Raw genomic sequence first — 20,253 nt, 5'->3', positions numbered from 1 at the left:
GCAGGCTGCTGACCTCTGAAAGTTCTTTCCCGAAGAGCAGGCAGATGCTTTACAAAAAGGTAGCTGTGTGTTGTGGGGCCACCATGGTGATGGGGAGGGGGGGGCATCAGAACTGGAGGGGGAGGACCTGTCACACAAGAGGAGGTTTCAAGAGGCAGAGGGGGAAAGAAACGGTGCCTCAGGGCATGGCAGACAGTAATGAGCCCTTGAGCAGAGGGTCTCAGGTCCCCTCTCCCTTCACAGGACCCCCCCCTTGGAAAACCAAATTCATTCTGTTGAGTAGGAGGAAAAGAACAGATACAGCAATCACACAAAAAGACCATAACAACTGCGGAAAAGAACAGCAAAACTCCCTTTAAAGAAAACACAGCAGGAAAAAAGGCTGCCACAACCTAGCTGGGGTGAAAATTATAGCCCAAAATAACTCAATGAGGCCACTGCAATTTTAAAGTTAGATCCCAACTAGATGAAGTAGATGAAATGGCTAGGTACCAGGCACTGGTAAAACAGAAACTTGAGGAACTCAAAGAGAAAGGCAAGTTCAGAAGGCAAGACTAAATGAGAAGGAGCCTGAGACAGAATGGACACACAGACCCTGTCCCCACTCCCCATTACAGCTGTAATAACTGTTCTTCGGCCGTGCCACCTCACTGGCCCATGGTTTTAGCTCCTGGCTCATGGTCACTCTAGACTCCTGCCTCAGTTCTCCATGATTTCAGCATACACGTTGATGATCCTTCCGCCACCCTGGCTCAGTGCTTTGCATGCCCCATCCCAAGACCTTGTCCCCCATTCTACCTTAGGCACACACTCCAAGATCACATGGAATGCTGGCTCACTACCAGTAACTGTAACGCTTCTGTAATCCTACTGTCATGCACACTATTTACAAACCACCACCTCCTGTACATCCTGCTCACTCCCACTGGTACCCTGGCTCTAACAACAAGCCTCTGCCCCACCAGGACCTTCCATCCTTTGGTCCTACCACTTTGCCAGTGTCCTCCCCATCCTCCCACGTCTTTACTCGCCTCCTGGCCCAACTTCAACCCCATGGTCAGTCATCTTATTCACTCTCTTGCATATATCCTCCTCCAGCCCCTCTCTCCATCTATCTTAACCACTTGACAAATCCAGAACTCTAGTAGAGCCCGAAACCGTGTCTCCCCTATTATACAAATGTGTCGTGCAGCATTAAAGCAAACCTCTGTTAACAGACATTTTATCCTAAGACTGTGTGTTTAAATGTTGGGGAACTTGGGGTGCCTGGGTGGCTCAGCTGGTTAAGCACCAGACTTTGGCTCAGGTCATGACCTTATGGTTCGTGGGTTTGAGCCCCACATCAGTCTCTGCGCTGGTGCTGTGGAGCCTGCTAGGGATTCTCTCTCTCCCTCTCTCTGCTAATTCCCCACTTGAGTTCTCTCTCAAAATAAATAAACTTAAAAAAAAAAAAAAAGGTGGGGAACTTAAAATTTAGGCTGCATGAATCCTTTTGAGTTTTATCTAGATCAAATAAAGTGTGATGCTGACTATATGATAAAATTCTCCTATGTTTCCGCATTCCATTCATTCAAATGCTAAAAATGTTGTTCTACCTGAAATAAAAGCCTAAGTCTTTACAATGGCCTGCAAGGCCTCACCCAACCCCACCCCAGCTCCTATTCTTCCCTCTGAGCTCTGTGCACACTGGCCTCCTTTCCACTCCCCTAACACCCCAGTTCTGCTCCCACCTCAGGGCCCTTGTACTTGTTATCCCCTACAACAACATCCTTTCTCCAGATCCAGATCTACCTAAGATAGTTAATGAAGGTGGCTAAACTAAACAACAGATTTTTCATGTAAGATGAAACAGTCTTCTATTGGAAGAAGATGCCATCTAGGACTTTCAGAGCTAGAGAGAAGTCCCTGCCTGGCTTCAAAGCTCCAAAGGACAGGCTGCCTCTCTTGTTAGAGGCTAAGGTAGCTGGTGACTTTCAGTTGAAGCCAGTGCTCATTCACCATTCCAAGAATCCTAGTGCCCTTAAGAATTATGCTAAATCTACTCTTCCTGTGTTCTATAGATGAACAACAAAACCTAGATGACAGCACATTTGTTTACAACAAGGTTTACTGAATATTTTAAGCCCACTGTTGAGACCTACTGTTCAGAAAAAAGATTCCTTCCAAAATATTACTGCTCATTGACAAATGTGCCTGGTCACCCAAGAGCTCTGATGGAGATTACAATGAGATTACTGTTGTTTTCGTTGCTGCTAACACAACATCCATTCTGTAGCCCATGGATCAAGGAGTCATGTCAACTTTCAAGTCTTATTATTTAAGAAACACATTTCATAAGGCTATGGCTGCCACAGATAGCGATTTCTCTGATGGATATGGGCAAAGTAAATTGAAAACCTCTGGAAAGGATTCACCATTCTAGATGCCATGAAGAATATTTTTGATTCATGGGAAGAGGTCAAAACATCAGTATTCACAGGGGTTTGGAAGAAGTCAATTCCAACCCTTGTGGGTGACTGTGAAAGATTCAAGACCAGTGGAGGAAGTAACTGAAGGTGTGGCAAGAGAACTAGAATTAGAAGTGGAGCCTGAAGATGGGACCGAGTTGCTGCAATCTTATGGTCAAACTTGAATATAAAAGGAGTTGCTTCTTATGGATGAGCAAAGAAGGTGGTTTCTTGAGATGGAATCTACTCCTGGTGAAGATGCTGTGAAGACGGTTGAAATGACAGCAGAGGATCTAGAATATTACATACACTTAGTTGATAAAGTAGCAGCAGGGTTGGAGAGTGCTGACTCCCAATTTTAAAGAAGGTCTACTACAGGTAAATGCCACGAAACAGCATTGCACGCTACAGACAAACCGTTCGTGAAGGGGAGGGTCGAGTGACGCACTAAACTTCACTGTCATCTTATTTTAAGAAATTGCCACTGGCACCCCAACCTCCAGCAACCACCACTGCTCAGTCAGCAGCCATCAACTTTGAGGCAAGTCCCTCTTCCAGCAAAAAGATTCTGACTCCCTGAAAGCTCAGGTGATGGTCAGTATGGTTAACAATAAAGCATTTTTTTAGTCAAAGCATGTACATCGTTTCTTTAGATATTGTACATTTAATAGGCTATAGGATAGTATAAATATAACTTGATATGCACTGGGATATGGAAATTTAACTTACTTTATTGGTCTGCAACCAAATCCCCAGTATCTCCACAGGTATGCCCGTGGTTAAAAGATATTAACCTACATACCTTCTAGAGATTTTTGAACAAAGCAGGGTGTACAGGCAATAGCATACAACTAAAATCACTTGGGCCATCCTGCCCAGCTCTCCTCCCAAGCTTCAACAGCACAACAGCTCTGTGTATTCACAAATAAGCAGGGCTCAGTTGGATTTTTTAGCTAAAAGCTTTCACAGTCCTCAATGAGAAAATAATAGTCCACAGGCTAGGAGGGAATCTTATTGTCTGTGGGCATTCTCTTGGCCTTTAAATGGGATAAAGACCAAACTACCCCAGAGAAGTAGATGGCCATACTCGGTATCAGTAACACGCTCCTGCAACAATGGTTTCTTCAAATAATGACTAAGATAATGAATGACACTCCCACAAGAAGAAAGACTGGGAAAAATAAATGTACCAAGACTTACAGAACACTGTTTTGTAAGACTTTTAGGTTCTTTCAAATAAATGAATAGGCAAATCGATTAATAACAGCTTTGGAAAAAAGTCTAGAAGAGTAGAAAAGGCAATTACTCTTTAATGGAAAATACTGCTCAGTAATTGGTAGAGAAATGACAAAAAAGAGTCCAAGAGATGAGGACAAGAAGTGTCAAAGCTATTGCAGGAAACCAAAACTAAACCACCTGGCCTACACATCTGCTATCCAGCTCCCACACCAACACTGAGCTAACTAAATGCACAGACGGCTGTACCACAAGGCAGTTGAGAGGTTGCTACACAACCCATCACAAACTTGAATTTTAATAAAACAGAGGCTACTCTGTAATAAACAATTACTAGGCATATTGACTATATTTAGAGTTAAAAAAAAAGAATATTATAATGTTTTTAATAAGATGGGTGCGGAAAGATACATGAGAATTTAATCAGCATCACACTTTATCTATATAGACCTCAGAAGGATTCACGTGTGGAAGAAGCATATATGGTTAAGTTCTCCAACATTTAAATATGTAATCTTAGGATAAAATGTCCATTAACACAGGTTTGGTTAAATGATGCGTGGCACACTCATATAATGGAAAATTATTTGGCCATAATAGACAAAAACGTAAGCAGCAAATAAAATAAGCATACAGTGACCTCATTTTCATTAAAAAAAAAAAAAAAGAAAAGAAAGAATCTATGTGTAAATACTTCTGTAGCCATTAGATTCACATTCAGTCATAAACAGCACTCATGTTCAGTCATGTAGGAAAAGCCACCAGAGAAAAGAAAAGTTGTCACTCTCTGAAAGTTCTCTTGGATAAGACATTAATTTCCACACCTAGTTCTCTATTCTGTGTCAACACCTTAGGCATGAAGAAAATTACAACAATGAAATCAAAGCTACTAAAGTTTTTCTCCTCAAGGGGAAAAAAAAAAAATCCAACCAAACATTTTCAGATGTATGATGTTAAAAGTAGATATGTCAAGTAGCAAGTTAGGAGAGGGTCGGAGGGAGGGAAAAGGGAGGAGAGAGAGGGAGAGAGAATGAGGTTTCAACTCCTCCTCTATAAACTACCTTCCCATCCACCAATAGCCACCAACAGACCACCCCAGAAAAAAAAAAGAAAAAAAAAAGGAACATCCCCAATTCCTGGGTAAATCCACAGTTCCAGTAAATTTGTTAACTCCTCAGGACTGAGGTCTTTTGTAAAGACAAGTGTGCCCAGGCACCAAAAAAGAGAAGTTGATGATACTAGTTTTCCTTCTGTGCAGTCATGTGTTAGATGCAAAAACAAGTGCCTCTTTCACTAGACTCGAATCAAAATAGCTGTGTTCGCTCTCAAAAGTAACCAAAGGACTCACGCATTTATACAGACTTTATATGTCATCTCAAATCCTAAGAACCTTATGAGGACAAGAGCCAAGCACTGATTCTTTTTAATAAATAAGCAAAGTACCCACAGAGAATGAGAGCTAAGTACAACACAAAGAAAACCAATAATATTTTTGCAACTCTACACAGTCTGTGTAGAACTAATCAATAGGAGATAAATGATAAAAAATGAAACAATGAAGATTCAACATAAACATTTCCAGTCATCTTCCCTTAACCTTCACAACATGGGTTTAAGGTCACACATTTTACACCTCCCTAGAAGTTTCTGCTTTCCCAAATCTTCTGGAATGAACACACATGTACATATGACATATTATGCATATTTTAGCAGAAAACTCCTGTACTCATAAAATTCGACTCGGTATATTTTATGTTACCAATAGATCCAATTTGTTCATTTTCCACAGGCTTAACTTTTAGACTCTCTTTCAGATTATTCTTTTTTAAAAATACTCAAATGTCAGAATTCTCATTACCGCTGGTGAAAATTTTATTTCAATGGCTATGTTTCATGGTCAGCTGCCGATATATTCTATTTATCAATTTCTTTGAATTCATACCTTAATTAATATAGACACGATTCATACCAGAATCCCTTGTGACTACAACTCTCCCATCTTCTAATTCTTACAAGTAATATGTAAGTCTTAGTGGAACTCTAGCTAGTCTTGGCAAGGCTATTTCAATTATGGAATTTTATTTATTTTTTTTTAAATTTTTTAATGTTTATTAATTTTTGACACAGAGAGAGAGAGAGAGAGAGAGATAGAGAGAGACAGAGCATGAGTGGGGGAGGGTCAGAGAGAGAGGGAGACACAGAATCCGAAGCAGGCTCCAGGCTCTGAGCTGTCAGCACAGAGCCCGACGCGGGACTTGAACTCACAGACCGCGAGATCATGACCTGAGCCGAAGACGGACGCTCAACCGACTGAGCCACCCAGGTGCCCCTATGGAATTTTAAAAGTATGTGTTATGGATCCAGATATGGCAATGTGTCTCTTAATAACAAAGAGAATAATCCTGCATATGTTAGAAGAGCTTTCAAGATTCTTTAAAGCGTTGGTTAGAGTTGTAGCCTATTAAATGTCAAGAGAGGCCATAAGCCAGCCCACAGAAAATATATACAAGAAAATCATGTCCTGGAAAGTGAAAGAGCTTACTCAAGGTCACACTGGCATTGGGATCCAATTTCAGGAAATGTGCATGCACTCACATAGAGCTTACTCAATTAGAAACCTTTCCTACTGTCGCCTTCATTTTCCTAACTCAGTGACATTCTGAAAAGTCTGATTCTTATCAGGGAATTGCAATATAAATCACAATGAGACAGAACTACGGCTAGAATGGGTAAAAGTTAAGACTGTAAATGTCAAATGTTGGCAAGGATTTGGAGCAAAATGAACTCTGATACACTACCTGGTGGGAGTATTACCTGGTACAACTACTTTACGTAACTACCATAGGTAAACACATACATACCCTATAACTCAGCAACCCAACTCTTAGGTACACACATGAGACAAAAGAACACGTAAGAATGTTCAGCATTGTTCATAATAGCAAAAAATAAAGACAAATAAAAAATCCAGACACTCCAAATGTCCATGAACAGTAGAAAGAATAGACTATGGTCTGTTTGGATATGGAATGCTATATAACAATGAAAACAAATGACCTATAGCTACATGTAATACCATGGATTAACTGCTTAAACAGAATGGGAGAAAGAAGTCCAACATAAGACATAACACTTGACTCCATTAAAGTGAAGAAACTGGCAATATTAATCAGTGATGTTAGAAGTTATCTTCTTAGAGTATGGAGTGGGTGACACGTGAGAAGGGCTTCAGGGGGCTGGTAATGTTGTACTTGCATGTGTGGTATTGTAACAGATGATTCATGGAGCTATACCCTAATAGTTGGTGCACTACTCTATGCATTATAGTTCTATTTTTTAAAGATAAAAAAAAGTCTTTAATTATGTGAAGGTTTTCAATATATTTATTCTGCTTCTTTCAAAAACATGAGTTATTTCTGTGTGTTCTGAATACACTTGTCTATATTGTTTGTTTGTGCAAGGATTAATGACCCCAGGGAAACTATCCTACTCTGGTTTACCTTATATAAGAGACTCAGCCATTGCAACCCACAAAGGCTTGCTTATCCTTGTACTATGCATCGCTGGTAGGAGTTTGCTTCAAAAAAAAAAAAAAAAAAATACACAGGTGATAAAGGGTACATGGGTGTATACCTCATTTCCAGATACTACTAATAAAAATGTTACTTGTCAACGTCTCAATCCAAAGCTGAGAGTTAAATCTAAGCATTTCTTTGAGGCACGATGATCTTCTAGACCTGGGATAACAAACTGTTTATTTACATGCCAACTCCAGTCTACTGGGAATGGTTGCCTGGAGCGCTGGGTTGAGAAAGACTGGATGTCATGGTAGGGCCATCGAAGGAGCATTGTCTATGCCACAGGCAAAGGATGGAGCAGCTGGGGCACAAATACCTAGCTGACTCTGTGACAGAGTCAACAGAACACCTTCTCTCATAGGATAAAAATATTTTCTTAATCAAGATCACATTGGGATCCAAATAACTTTCCTCACTGCTTCTACCTTCCCCCCAAACCCGTTGTCTTACATATGATCTATCAATAAAATTCCATATTCAGGAAGATTTTCAAATAGTTTCATTAAGACAAAAAGATTTTTTTTTTCTTATTTTAAACACTCCACAGACAAATCCCCAATAAAATTCTAGTTTGTTATACCTATTACTCATTCTCAAAAAATTGTTATTTTAATGTAATCTATTTCTAATATATTTTATATTTAAGTATTTACAATATTTATGTATGTTGTTTAATATAAATTAAATTATGGTAATATGGTTTAAATATTTTACTAGCCAAGCAAATTGATAAGACTACAGATTATTTTGAACAAAAACTACCTTAAGGCAAAAAAAAAAAAAAAAGCTTAAAAACATCGTATTTCGTCTATTCTACTCTTTGCAAAGAGACCTGTCAGAATACACTAGTTAAAAAAAATTCTAATCTTAATATATGTTATTCTTAGATCCCTCCAAGAATCAAAAATTTTTGACTGCTATTTTTTATGTTATAAACTCAACTATACAACTTCATATTTTATAATTTTTCACTGATCTTAATCAAAATTAATATGAAAATAAACTTTCCCCACTGAAGTGTTTATGAAGACTTTAGCTCTGGTTGAACAGATGCACATATTCCAACGACAAGGGTATTACCCTTCTTACAGTATATTCTCCAGAGATTTCTTTTTTACAAGTAGATAATTTGTACTGACACAAATTTACAAGACACAGATGTAAAGAGAAACACCTAAATGTGGTGCAAAGTACCATCTTATTTGATCACGGTATTATTAGCATTGCCAGATGGGAAAAAAATGAACTGAAATTTCACACTTCTGCCTTTCACTTCCACGTGATTTCTTCATAGTCCTTATCGGTGATGTGCACTGGCTGGTAGGTTAGATCTTTACCAATAACTAACTCTACCTAATCTAAATTTCCCTTCATTCAGACAGTGAATCTCAGAATTAGAAACAATACATAGTGATGATTGTTTTCGCTAAATTCAAGACCCCAGGTCTCAAATGAGTACTCAACCTGCCCAACAACCCTTCGTTGCCTCTGTGGTATGTCAATCCTCTCAACTGTCAAAACTACAACTCATCACTTTCTCTTCTTTCCATAAAGGTCCAACAGCCTTCCATCCCACCCCGTCTGATACCTCTGCCTCCTATTTCATTTAAGAACAGCTCACAAAGACAGGAACTCTCCCTTCTTTGCCCACCACACTTACCGTCCACCCCACACTCTGCCTGGACTTGTACAGTGGACGACAGGCAAACTGAACACTGGCGATCTGTTTCCCTCTCCCTCTCGCCTTCAGAGACCTTTCTTTTGCAATTATACTCTCACTGGATTCTCTCTTTCGTGGTGGAAAAATGCAACCACTTCTTTGGCCCTCTTTCTACTTCCATGGTGGAATCTGCCAGTTGCCCACTAAATACTGTTTTTTCCCTTCTTAAATGGAACAAGACCTAATTGTAGTGAGCACACTGTAATCCAGCTTCCTAGCAGCTAGGTGTAGCTATGTGACTGTATCTAAACTCTGATCAATAACACAAGCTGAGGTGAGTAGGATTCTAGGAAGTCTCTTTAATTGAAAAAGGGTCAGTCCTTCTCCCTCTTTTTTTTTTTTTCATTTACATTCAGAACACGAAGAGGACCATTCTCTTCAAAGTCACCAGTTTGCCTCATCAAATTCAGTGCTAAAATTTTTAGTCTCTTGGCAGCATTAGACACAGATGATGCCTCTCTCAGTCTTGAAACTTTTTTTTTTTTTTTTTTTTTTTTTTGATTTCTGGAAATCCACCATATCCTGATTTTCTTCTTACCTCACTGGTCACTCTGATTCTTCACACTTTCTCCCTGCCTTCCAGGCTTCTACATTTTTTAATGCTCCAGCTCTCTTCTCTTACTCCTTTGTGATTATTTTAGACCTACAGTTTCAAATACCATTTGTACTCCGATATCATTCTGATCTCCAAATTCATGTATCTAAACTAGATGTCTGGCATCTCCCCTTAGATGTTTAAAAGACATCTCGAACTTCACGTAGCCAAAACAAAATTCTCCCCATTTCCGAACTGTAGTCCTTCTCACCTCAGTATATACTCACCACTATCCACTTGGTTGCTTAACACAAAAGCCATGCAGTCACCCTGGACTACCCTCTTTCACTCTTATCCACCCACACTCAGCAGCAAATCTTGCTGGCTCTGCCTCCAAAGAATATCCATCAGTTCTCTGTCCCCACTGCCACCACCCTGGTACAAGCCAACACCTCCCTCATCAGACCCAGAGATGGCCATCGTGTCCCCACCCCCAATTCTCCAAAGTCTATTTTCTAAGAGGCAGCAGCCAAAGCAATATGACTGTGTGTCTTCCTTCTTAGAATGAAAGCTAAACTCCCCAGACGGCCTCTGAGGCTCTGGGTGGCCTGCTCAGTCTCCTCTCTGATCTCCTCTCTAGCCACTCCTGCCTCAGGTGCTGTGTTCCAGCCACACTGGACTTCTCTTTCCTATTTTCTGAACAGCCCAAGCTGTGGACTGCTTCAGGAGTTTACTGCCAGCTCCCTGGCTCCATCTAAATGCTCTTGTCCTGTATCTTCTCACTACCAGCGCCTTCTCATTCTCACTCCCTCAGAGGACAAGCTCAGCTATGGCAGCTTCCCCACAGTCACCTGCTCTCACAGCATGCTCATTTTCATCACAGGAAACCATATTGTTCATTAATGTTTTTTTTAACCCTCTGCTTTTTCTTACACTATGACCCACATGAGAAAAGGGCCTTGTGGACTTTGCTTACTGCTGGATTCCCAAGGGTCTGGTACAATGACTGGCCAGTAGTAGGTGCTCAATAAATTATTTGCTGAATGAAGGCAGAATATCATAATTACAAGTCACTCAGTTGGAACCATTACTCCAGTGTTTAAACCTCTCAACACCAGACCTGAGAAATAGTATCTGACCACTCTGTGCTGGTCGCTCCTCCTGAGGGTAGCCATTCCATCCCTGAATAACCAGGATTATTCAAAAGCCCTATTCCTCCTAGAGCTGACGTCTGGCTACTGTTGCTTTGTTCCTTTGCAAAGGCCTTCATGATCACGCAGCATGCATTTCTTGTATTTTACACAAGACCGTGCCTCAGTAGCTGAAGGTGGGGACTGTGGCTTCTCACGGCCAAACGGTCCCAGGCTTCTTGGCCCCTCTCCACAAGGCAGAGTTGTGGGTCTCACCACCACCCTCCCCCACACTCCAAAGCTACCCTGAATCACAGTGCAGTCACATACTTAGCTATCAATTATGCCAGGAGTATGCAACTCTTGTTCAATTTATCACTTCCCATCTAGCAGATCAATCGATCTCTTTCTCGGGAACATGACTTGATTTAAGTGAACTCTTACCTCCTACCAGTTCAAGCTCACAAATAATCTCCAATCCGTGTATCTTTCATACCACTAGGTGCTTACTGCCTCTATAATCTCAGAGCCTACAGTCACTCTTCCTCCTCTTCCTACAATTCCTAATGCATTTATCTTTCCCAGCACAGAAGACCTGCACTGTCCTCTGGAGTAAGGCCTCCTGGCCTCCTTTCTTGCATAAAGGTCCTGACTTTTCCACACATGTAAATTAAAATGACAATCTCTCTTAATTTTCACACATTAGCCTGAGGCAAACCAGCAATATATATTTTTTTCTAACGTTATTTATTTATTTTGAGCGAGAGAGAAAGAAAGGAGGGGAGGGGCACAGAGAGAGAGAGACAGAGACAGAGAGAGAATCCCAAGCAGGCTCCATGCTTAGCTTAGAGCCCGACATGGGTTTGATCTCACAGCCACGAGATCATGACCTGAGCCAAAATCAAAAGTCGGACGCTTAACTGAATGAGCCACCCAGGTGCTGCAGACCAGCACTATTTCTAACAAAGAGAAAAATTCTTATTTTCTTTGGCTTTTATATCATATCGCTGTGCAAAACAGCACTTTTCTAGTGCCATAATCTAATCCTTTTAATCCTTTGGCCTCCAAAACATGCTGACATTTCACTGAAATCACTTGGGTAGAGTAGTAACTTCTGGGAAGTTAATGATTAGATAAGAACACATGGTTTGGTCATCTGAAAACATTCTGTATTTTCACAGTGTGTTAACACATTCTGGTAAAGAGAGCAGTAAACTTTAAGCTAAAGAATAACACTGTATTCACACACTCCAAAGGAGAGTTCAGTTAATGCCCAAAGGGCCAGAATACTGACCACTACAAGGTGACTAGAATAGTCCTCATGTGATCAGCTATGATTCAGAAACAAATGTGAAACAAACAAAAAAAAAAACTATAGGCTCAAATCTGCTACAGTGATCTTTCAAGGAGTAATAATTTCCAATAAAATGCTACATGGGCTTAGTCTAGTAGCATTGTGTTTGATAGGTGTAGCACAGTTGTTTGTGGGAACCCTGAGTTATCTTCTAGATCTGCCTCAATGGATTAAAACGTCCCCTCATTAGTTAATCCCTGCTCCTTAAGGGCACGGTCCTTTAGACTATGTATATTCCCTTTCCCTTTCCCTGTTTTAAGTAAACGTAAACTCTTTGTAGGGCTCCCCAGTTCCAAACCTAGGGAATTTAGTCAACAAGTCTCTTTAGTCTCATCTAGAACCAGATGGTTTTAAAGCAAATGTAAGTCTCTATCCTTTTTTTTTTTTTAAGTTTATTTTTATTTATTTTGAGAGGGAGAGAGAGACAGAGAATTCCAAGCAGGCTCCGCACTGTCAGCACAGAGCCCAACAAGGGGCTTGATCCCACAAACCATGAGATTATGATCTAAGCTGCAATCAAGAGTAGGACGGGGGTACCTGGATGGCTCGATCAGTTGGGCATCCAACTTCAGCTCAGGTCACGATCTCATGGCTTGTGGGTTCGAGCCCTGTGTCAGGCTCTGTGCTGACAGCTCAGAGCCTGGAGCCTGCTTTGGATTCTGTCTTTGTTTCTCTCTGCCCCTCCCCCATTCATTCATTCATTCTCTCTCTCTCTCTCTCTCTCTTTTCAAAAATAAACATAAAAAAAAAAGGAGACTTAACCAACTGAGCCATCCAGGTCCCCCAAATATCTATCCTTTTAAAGTTTTATTTCATTAATGAAATAGTGTATTATGTGCCTGGCACTCTACAGAAAAATGCAATTAAGTGTTATCTCTTCTAATATAATTGTCTTTTGTATTCACTCTAAAGAGTTCTGGCCTTTTTCTTTTTTCTTTTTTTCATTTTAAGAGTTCTAACCTTCTAAAATCTGTTCCTGCTCTCAGTCACTGGAGTTGTCCTGTTATGAACCCAATTTTAAGAATTAAAAACAGTGACGTCAACTTAAATTTCTACTTACAACATTGTGTGATCTTCTGGATATTGGAAGAGATACGCTGGGCCAGTAGGGCAGGGTCACCACCAACACCCGGAGTGTAAGACATAGCTGATTTACTTATTCACTAATTTCATCAGATGTCACCTAAGCAGTCACCTAAAAAACAGAAATCACATAATTGTATTTTTAAAGCATTGGCCTAAGTTTCAAAATTATCAATCTGGGAGGTTGATTAACCTAACAGGGTTGAAATATAGCAAAGGGACACATCAAATAGAAAAATTCTCATGGCTTTCAAAAATACTGGCTTTCAAAGGACACAGTCATGTTAAACAATTAAAATAAGGTTCAAACTGTACATTCCCTTTGAAAACTTTTAAGTAAAAGTAACCAAATCCCTTTTACGTGTATATTCTTAATTGTTTATATATTTTCTCCTTAACTGAACTGCAAGCAACTATAAAGCAGGGCCCACATGCTATTTATCTTTCTTTCTCCAACATTTAAAACAACTCCCGGCACAGAACAGCTATTTACATATCTATTAAATGGTACACAAACTGCAGGGTGTCCCCAGAAATGTCACCATATCTAATTTAACACACACAGCAAGAGCTTAGGAATATATGACTAGCGGGTGTCCAATTTTAATAGGAAAGGTCCACTTTGAGAGAGGCACAGCTGACAAGTGAGGAGAAAAAAAAAAAAAAAAAAAGGAATGTTCCATAAAATGCTCATCACACCTTCCAACAGAGCAAAGAGAACAGCTCTCCTCTTCCCGAGGCTGGCGTCAGGACAGGAAGCAAAGCTGGGGCACCGCGACAGGAAGGAGGCAAGAAGGAATTTTCTTCTTCAGTCCACACACCACACACCTCTTGGGGTTTGGAAAAAAGGATGGAAAGGGTGTCCCTGCATACAGGACTGTGTCCAGCACAGACTCAACGCCACGCCCATCTTTCCACCGAGCACGCTGCAGGCTGCAAAGTTGCAGGCAGGCAATTTGTCCGGCAGCTCTCTGCTGAGAGTCAGCTACATGCCTGGCATCAAACGGGCACTAGGGAGTCGCAAGCGAACAAAACAACAAACATAAAGAATCTGCCTAATTCAAGTGTGTCATTTAGAAGACTGGATAAAGTAAAACAGCAAAAGCAACGTAAATCAGCAAAAGGTCATGTGCAGGCAAAAGTGAGAGGCTGGGAAAAGGAAATTTCACTATGGCTCCTATCTAGAAAGAATTAACAAAACACAAGCAGAAGATCTGGATACTGGGCATCCAGAGAGTGACTAAGGCAAAGACCTGAAGCCTGGGATGGGTAGACAGAACATACGCAAAGGGCAAACTCAGTGTGTCATTTCTCAAAGAAAGGGGTGGGTGCCAGTCAACCCTGGATCAGATGATTCATGGTGGGGACAAGTGGGAGACAGCATAGAAAGAGAGGAATGACCCAACGTGTATTGCATATCTGTGAAATGAAAAGCATTTCACGTAGATTGTCTAATTTAATTTTCAAAATCTCCTCTTTAAAGTAGATAGTAGCAAATAAACCTTGTCTTAACAATGAGCAAACTGAGGTTAACAAAGATTAAGTAACGATAAAGGTAATTGAACCCACCTACCAGCTGGACGTGGGGTTCAGCCCCAGGGTTTTGGTTCCAAAGCTACCCATGACAGCTACCACACAAAACTAAAGTCACGAAAGAGGGCGCTGGAAACTAGGGTTAGATTGAATATATCGCAATAAGAAAGCACTGGAGATTTCTGGCAGGGGAGAAGAGGGCACAAGGAAATGTGTGTCTTGTTCTTAGGGTCGGTGCCGGCAGGAAGTGCAAGGGTAGAACTTTTGGGATAAGTAGATCAGTACTGGCTCCATGTCGGAAAGTGGTGCATCGTGGAACGTGCCTGGCCACCCTGGAATTCCTGGAGCTTTTAGGTACTCTTCATTCTCCTTCATTGATCCACAGGTCCTATTTATCTATTCCGGCCCTTCGGATCTCACCAAGTCATCCAGAGAGACCCAAATCTCAACTCAGGTGGTAGAACTGCTTCGGCAGGTGGCAGATAGCTTGGCACTTAGGCCTGCAGCCACCTAAAGAGCTGGGGCCGAGAGAGGAGAAGACTGGACCTGGGGATTCAATGAAACCAACACTATCACAAGCATCCCACAAACCACCAATTAGATCTCTAAATTCTGCATGGTTTTTTGTTTTTTGTTTTTTTTTTTTTCAGTAAGAGCCTGAGATAGAATTCAAAACCACAGGATTCACCCATTTAAAGTGTACAATCCCATACACCTGAATCTAATATAACACTGTATGTTAACTACACTGGAATTAAAATTTAAAAAAAAAAAGCAATTCTATTGGTGTTTTATTTTATGAAAAAAAAATTTTAATGCTTATTTTCGAGAGAGAGAGAGAGAGAGAGAGAGAGAGAGCACAAGCAGGGGAGGGCAGAGAGACAGGGAGACACAGAATCTGAAGTAGAATCCAGACTCTGTGCTGTCAGCACAGAGCCCAACGCTGGGCTCAAACTCACAAACTGTGAGATCATGACCTGAGCCAAAGTTGGATGCTCAACTGACTGAGCCACCCAGGCGTCCCAAGCCTACTGGTGTTTTTAGAACATGCATAAACTTGTGTAGCCATCACATCACTTTTAGAACATTTCATTACCCTCAAACAAAGCCCACACCTACTAGCAGTCACTTTTCATTTCTCTGCAACCTCTCCAGCTGTAGGCAACCACTAATCTATGTTTTCATAGGTTTGTCTATTCTGTACATTTCCTATGAATAGAATCATATAATGAGCTCTCTCGTGACTGGCTTCATTCTCTTAGCATGTTGCCAAGGTCCATCCATATTTTGGCATGGATCAATACATCATTCCTTTTCACTGCCAAATAATACTTCACTGCATAGATAGGAGCAATTCTCTCCTGGCTCAATGACATCTTTCTTTTTCCTTTTCCTCTATCAACTAGATCTCTAGAAAAACTGTCTCACAGCCAACACAGACATAATGAATGAGGAAATGTTTCTCATTGACTCTCTTCGGGAGGCTCCTTCCTAAACATACATAGATTTATAGCATTCCCCTTAAGCCTCAAAACTCATGCAAGCCTAACCTAAGCCTTCTCTGTGTTTTTTTCAAGGCCCCTCTTTTTCCTCTTCAGAGAATTAACCAATTATTTACAAACACTACCAGTTTTCCTCATCTCTTTATTCAAGCAACTAAATTAGTGAAAGTTCCTACAGGTGAGATAACTGGGCTCCATTCATCCAAAGAGCTGTTGCTGTTGCTGTTGCTGCTGCTGGATTGGCTGGAATTTCTTTAGAGAAAGGGCACAGTGACTGTTAACTCAGCTCTGTGTTGAGTGAAGAATGAAAAGAAATTTGCAAATGATGGAAGAGAAAGATACACAAAAATTCAACAAGATTAACCATGGCTAACTGGTATTTCCAAAGCATTGTTTTACATTTATTTTCTCAGTTGATTCTTACAACAAATCTCTGAGGTAGGTTCACTTGTAATTCTGATATTTCACATGAAAAAATTGAGGCATAACAAGAATAAGTAACCTGCTTAATCTAAGAGCTAAAATTTGAAACTACATCTTACAGCCCATATTTTTAAAACACTAAACCATATTGCTTCATTGTGTAACAAAAACTCAGGGCAGGTGAGCCCAATCCATTAACCTTTTTGCAGACTCTACTCTTAGGATGAAGAAACAGACCTGGGATGACTATATGAGTAGATCAAGGTAACACAGATGAATAGCTCAGTCCTTTTCTCTCTTATTCTGCCAATAGTGATATCTAAGAGACAACAATGGTTGGTCTTTCTGATGACAAAACATGAGAAATAAAGGAGCCAAATGACTTTACTGCAAAAACATATATACAGATAGATGGACTATAATTATAGCTAACTATAAATTGACATCAAAAGCTTATGATCATTGCATTTTGGCCTGGAATCAACCACGTTATTCTGATAGCTGGTGTCTACTTCAGTCTCCAGCACCTGGCTGGAGTTAACAAGCACTAAAGCACTGTTGATGAATATTTTTGAAAGAACAATCAGAATTCCCAGTTTTATTGCTCAGAATAACAATAACTCATTATCTATACCGGCTCTATCAAGTCCTCAAGTATAACATGTGAGGCTAGTAGTTTATAACAGCCACTATAGAAATATAGAACATTCTACCACAGCATAAAGTTCTATTGAATAGTGATCATGTAGACATCTCAGCAATTACTTTTCTATGAAAACATATAAACACTATAAAGGGAAAGAAGGAAAGAGAGGATCAAAGTGCAATACTCATAATGAGGATATTCTCAAGACTTTCTGGAGAGCACAAATTAAAGAACAAAGGGAATTGTGAAATTGTAATTGTCAAACACTTCCCCCAGGTAATACCGGACACGTTGCAGAATCCTAGATTCCCATTAAGCATACATCTCATGCTCTGTAAATCGAACACAAACGGAGCTATAGAAATAGTTTCACTTTTTGAAGTGGGAGTACGAGCATAAAACACTGGACTTCCCTCCACCCCTTGCGCCCAAAATATACGTTCCCAGAGGGGCAAGGCTGTGTATTTTTTGTGAGCTACTCTAGTCTCGCTACCTGGTTATGTAAGAGGTGCTTAATAAATATCTGTAGACTGAATGAATAAATGTACCTATTTCCTAAAAGAACACATACCTAGTCTGAGGATAAATAATACCAATTCTAAGATGTTAAATTCCAGTGTCTTCTTTTAGATCCTAAATGTACAGGCTTACTACTGCCTTAGGGCCTTTGAGGAGTGCCGTTTTCTATCCCTAGAAGGCTCTTCCCGTGATCTCCACATGACTGGCTCCTTTACTCCAGCAAGGTCTCATCGCATGCTAGAGAAGTCTTTGCTGACTATTCGGATCTGAAGTGAGAAGTCACCACTCTTGCCACTTTCTGTTTATCTAATTTCCTTTATTATGGTGCTAATCGTCATTTAAAACGATCTAGTTAGGGGCGCCTGGGTGGCTCAGTCGGTTAAGCGTCCGACTTTGGCTCAGGTCATCAGGTCATGAACTCGCTGTCCGTGGGTTCGCCACCCGCCCCCCCCCCCCCCCCCCCCCCCCCCCCCCCCCCCCCGTCGGGCTCTGTGCTGACAGCTCAGAACCTGGCGCCTGCTTCGGATTCTGTGTCTCCCTCTCTCTCTGACCCTCCCCCATTCATGCTCTGTCTCTGTCTCAAAAATAAATAAACATTAGGGGCGCCTGGGTGGCTCAGTCGGTTAAGCGTCGGACTTCAGCTCGGGTCACGATCTCACAGTCCGTGAGTTCGAGCCCCGCGTCAGGCTCTGGGCTGATGGCTCAGAGCCTGGAGCCTGCTTCCGATTCTGTGTCTCCCTCTCTCTCTGCCCCTCCCCCGTTCATGCTCTGTCTCTCTCTGTCTCTCTCAAAAATAAACGTTAAAAAAAAACATTAAAAAAAAAAACATTAAAAAAAATTTTAAAAAACCTTTAAAAAAAAAAAAAAGATCTAGTTAGTGTGTTGTTTATTATCTGTCCCTACCTTGGGGATATAAGCACAAGACAACCTTGTCACCTTGTGGAATTTGCAGTATCAGGTGCATAGATGTTCCACGAACATGAAGGTGATCACTCTATGGCCGTGAGCATTCTCTATCTAAACCAAATTAACCCAATACTTTAGCTCAGCATCTCTGTCCGTTGCACTATTATACTATTCGGTTTCATTCACAATACCAAGGATTACTTTTCACCCTTCTCATACACTAAACTTTCAAATTAAATGGATTCATGGCAAACTTTACTCAGACTTCCTGCAGATGTTTCATATAATTTATTTTTCCACCCCCAGCACTGAACTAAAGTTTGGTATCCTAACCAAAACTATATATAACTGTTTTATCGGGAGCAGCACAAACCAAAAGTAGATACAACTGCGTTATCGGAAGTAGCACAAGTAAAAAGCTTAAGAAAAATGATGCAATCATTAATGGGTTACAATGGTATTATATTAACTTCTACAGAAAGTTTGAAACTAGAGCATAATTCTTAATTAGTCACAGTCTGAGACGAACTTCTCAAGGCGGCCTGAAAAGCAGAGGGCGTCCACATCACAAGACACTGCTGAACACCTGCTAGAAGTCTCTGCCCGCGTGAGGCTGAGGCTGCCCCCAGAAGAAACGTCCACCTGCAACATTACTCAACAGCACACCACTTCATAATCATTTTCTTCCAGATTCTGTTCGAGTTTTAAATTATATACAGTTACAGCTAAAATACAATTATCTGAATTAAACAAAATATGTATAGAAGAGCCAAACAAATACAAGAAACTTGAGAGGAAAAACAAACAAATAAAGCATTTGACCAGAAAGGTAATGTTATTTTTTCCTCTGTGTCTGAATTTTTACAAAGTAACGACCTAAAAAACAAGAAGCCGGGGTTCCGGGGAGGACCTTGAAATATTTTACGTGTTTTTAAAGGTCTTCACGTAAACCAATTAATGACGCGTACGGGGAAGATCAAAGAAAGTTAGCTCGTCTTCAGGCCAAACAAAACCAACTACAAGCTGCCCCCGAATAAATGCATATGGTTCCTTTACTGCAGCATCTATTTTCAGTTCCTCTGTATTCGGGAAGAGAACTTTAAACTGTGTCTTCTAACTCTGTAAGTTGCAAAGAGGAAGAGGTCACTCGAAGTCCTGCTCGCTCCAGGCAGAAGCAGGATTCCGGAGCTCCGCCCCAGCGGGCCCCGGCGCCGGCCCCGCCCGAGGGTGCGCGGGAGCCAGCGCGGCCGGGGAGGCGGCGGGGATGCGGCGCTGCGGGCGCAGGGCTCGCGGAGCCGGCAAGGCCGGCGGGACCCGCTTGACCGGGGGCGTGAGCAGCGGTGGCGCTCCGGGGCTGGGGCAGCGCCCGCCTTCCGCCTCCCGACCACAGCCGCAAAGCGCAGGGCGGCGGCCACCTGACCACGCTCACAAACAAGGAGGCGCGGCAGCCGCCGGGAGTTCGCGCCTCTGGGGCTCCGGGCCAGGGACCACCCCCCTCCCCAGGTTCCTCTTACCCCAACCTCCTCGGCTTTCTCCTCCTCCTCCGCCGGCCCCAGGCACCCACCGGCCCCAGAGCCCCCAGCTAGATTCTCAGCTGATGGGCGGTGGCGCTGGGACGCCCAGTGCGCATGCCCACAGTAC

General features: G+C 41.5%; 1 protein-coding gene across 2 annotated transcripts in view; it reads right to left on the bottom strand.

Annotated features, from left to right (window-relative positions):
- Nucleotides 1–20,253, bottom strand: part of STX7 (syntaxin 7) — a 41,933-nt gene extending 21,680 nt beyond the window's left edge. For both annotated transcript variants that reach the window (XM_019420567.2, XM_019420569.2), the window contains exons 1-2: nucleotides 20,127–20,253; nucleotides 13,061–13,195 (exon numbers count right to left, since the gene is read on the bottom strand). In XM_019420567.2, the coding sequence (XP_019276112.1) occupies nucleotides 13,061–13,145 (85 nt within the window). In that variant the 5' untranslated portion in view covers nucleotides 13,146–13,195; nucleotides 20,127–20,253. The remainder of the gene's footprint in view (nucleotides 1–13,060; nucleotides 13,196–20,126) is intronic.

Source organism: Panthera pardus, unplaced genomic scaffold (assembly GCF_024362965.1).
Source record: "Panthera pardus isolate Hobbes unplaced genomic scaffold, ASM2436296v1 HiC_scaffold_17, whole genome shotgun sequence".
NCBI classification, from domain to species: domain Eukaryota; kingdom Metazoa; phylum Chordata; class Mammalia; order Carnivora; family Felidae; genus Panthera; species Panthera pardus.
Note: the sequence above shows the minus strand (reverse complement) of the source record. Positions and strands in the feature narration are given on the sequence as shown.